We start from the raw sequence: 1650 nt of genomic DNA, 5'->3' as shown, positions 1-1650 counted from the left end.
GTTGAGGCCGTTCATGCGCCGCCGTTCCCTCGCGTTGGCGGCCAGGCGGCGCCTCTTGATCACTTCGCGCCCCACGGATTTGGGCGGCCGTCGGCGCGACTTGGACTGGCTCCTGCGGGAGGCGGCGACGACGACGGGCGAGTCGGCGGCGGTGAGGTCGGACACGGCTGCCAGCACGGGGTGCGTGGTTCCAGGGGCGCCCCACGACCACGACGAAGGCCCCGAGCTGTGCGAGGACCACGTGTGTGGCGAGCCGCCCTCCATGCTCTCGCAGCTGCTCACGGGCGACGACGAAGGGCTGGGGCGTCCATCGGAGCAGCTCGTGCCTTCTGTAGAATTCCAAAGCTCGGATCCTTGGGGCGCCACGGCACTGGCGCACTGTGCGGAGAGGCCGTAGGAGCCTGTGGTGTAGGGCGGGCTGGAGTAGGCCGGGCTGACGCAGCTCAGTTGGTCCAGATAGAGCGCGTCCGAGGCGAGGGGCCCGGGGTAGGCCGGGTGCGACACGGGAAAGTACCACTCGGACACAGACATGTCGACTTCTGCAGTAAGTGGTGGTCTGACCCTTGCCCTGCGCCACGCGTCACCTTTATATGCTCACCTGTAGTCACGTGACCCTTCTGGCCAATAAGGCGTTGAGGTTGTGACCGTGGGAGGGGCCGCGGTCGGGGGCGGGGCCAAGTAGCGTGCCCGCGGCGGGGTGTGGGGGTCAGACAGGCCACGCTCGCCGCCGCGGCTCAGCTCCCGCCCGCCACCAGCTGGCTTGGCGCGGCGTGCGTGTGGCGGCGGCGGCGGCGGTGGCGGCGGCAGCAGCGGCGGCCGCGGGTGTGGCGCGCTCCCCGGGCTACCCCGATAATTGGGGCCTCCAGCGCCCGCCATCACGGACCCCCGCCACCAGCCCTGCCCACCCTCGCCCCTACCTGCCACGGGCATCTCCTGGCACGGAGCAACGGATTCCCCGAATTATTCGCGGCGACGACGGCCAGTGCCTGCGCCAGGCCCCTCCTCGTCCGCCGGATCCCGCGGTCCAGATTCCGCAGATTGTCACTCCGCCAAACTCATCTCCGCGATCTAATTAGATTATCTAATGGCCAATAAAATGTCTAATACAGCATTGCCTTCTCGTATGAGTTATATCAGGGTTGCCAGATATTCCGGGATTTCTGTGATTTCCATACAGGGAAAGGGTGATATATATAGACACATTTAATATATCTTATCCTACATCCTTATCCTTAACCAGATTATCCAATAGACTTATCCTCATACAAATTTGACCTCTTTTTTAGAAATAAACAGTTGAATGGCATACTTATTGATTGTAGCCATAGACATAGATATAATATAGTTACAGACGTATATGTAATTTATACCCATAGATTTTGACAAGGACTCGAATATGTATTGATACAGACTTATAGATTAATTTATTACAAACAAACAAACAAACAAACACACACACGCTAACCATAGCCATACAAATAACACGCATAAATAGGCATGCATACAATTCCAGGCGCCAAACACGGGTAGTATTTCCCGTGGATTTTATCACCCTTTTGTGGGCGGGGGGGGGGGGGGGGGGGGCAGATGACTGTGATTTTTCTTGATCGACAATAAATTAAATAAAAAAGATAATCCATTTCATCCAAC

General features: G+C 57.9%; 1 protein-coding gene across 1 annotated transcript in view; it reads right to left on the bottom strand.

Annotated features, from left to right (window-relative positions):
• LOC125029134 (class A basic helix-loop-helix protein 15-like) overlaps positions 1–537 on the bottom strand; it is a 1147-nt gene extending 610 nt beyond the window's left edge. Inside the window, exon 1 of the mRNA XM_047618947.1 lies at positions 1–537. This exon is cut by the window's left edge and continues 610 nt beyond it. Within this exon, the coding sequence (XP_047474903.1) occupies positions 1–531 (531 nt within the window). The 5' untranslated portion in view covers positions 532–537.
• Between the last annotated feature and the right edge of the window lie 1113 nt (positions 538–1650).

The sequence above is a fragment of the Penaeus chinensis genome, chromosome 9, assembly GCF_019202785.1.
Source record: "Penaeus chinensis breed Huanghai No. 1 chromosome 9, ASM1920278v2, whole genome shotgun sequence".
Classification (NCBI taxonomy): domain Eukaryota; kingdom Metazoa; phylum Arthropoda; class Malacostraca; order Decapoda; family Penaeidae; genus Penaeus; species Penaeus chinensis.
This window is presented reverse-complemented; position numbering and strand designations above follow the sequence as displayed.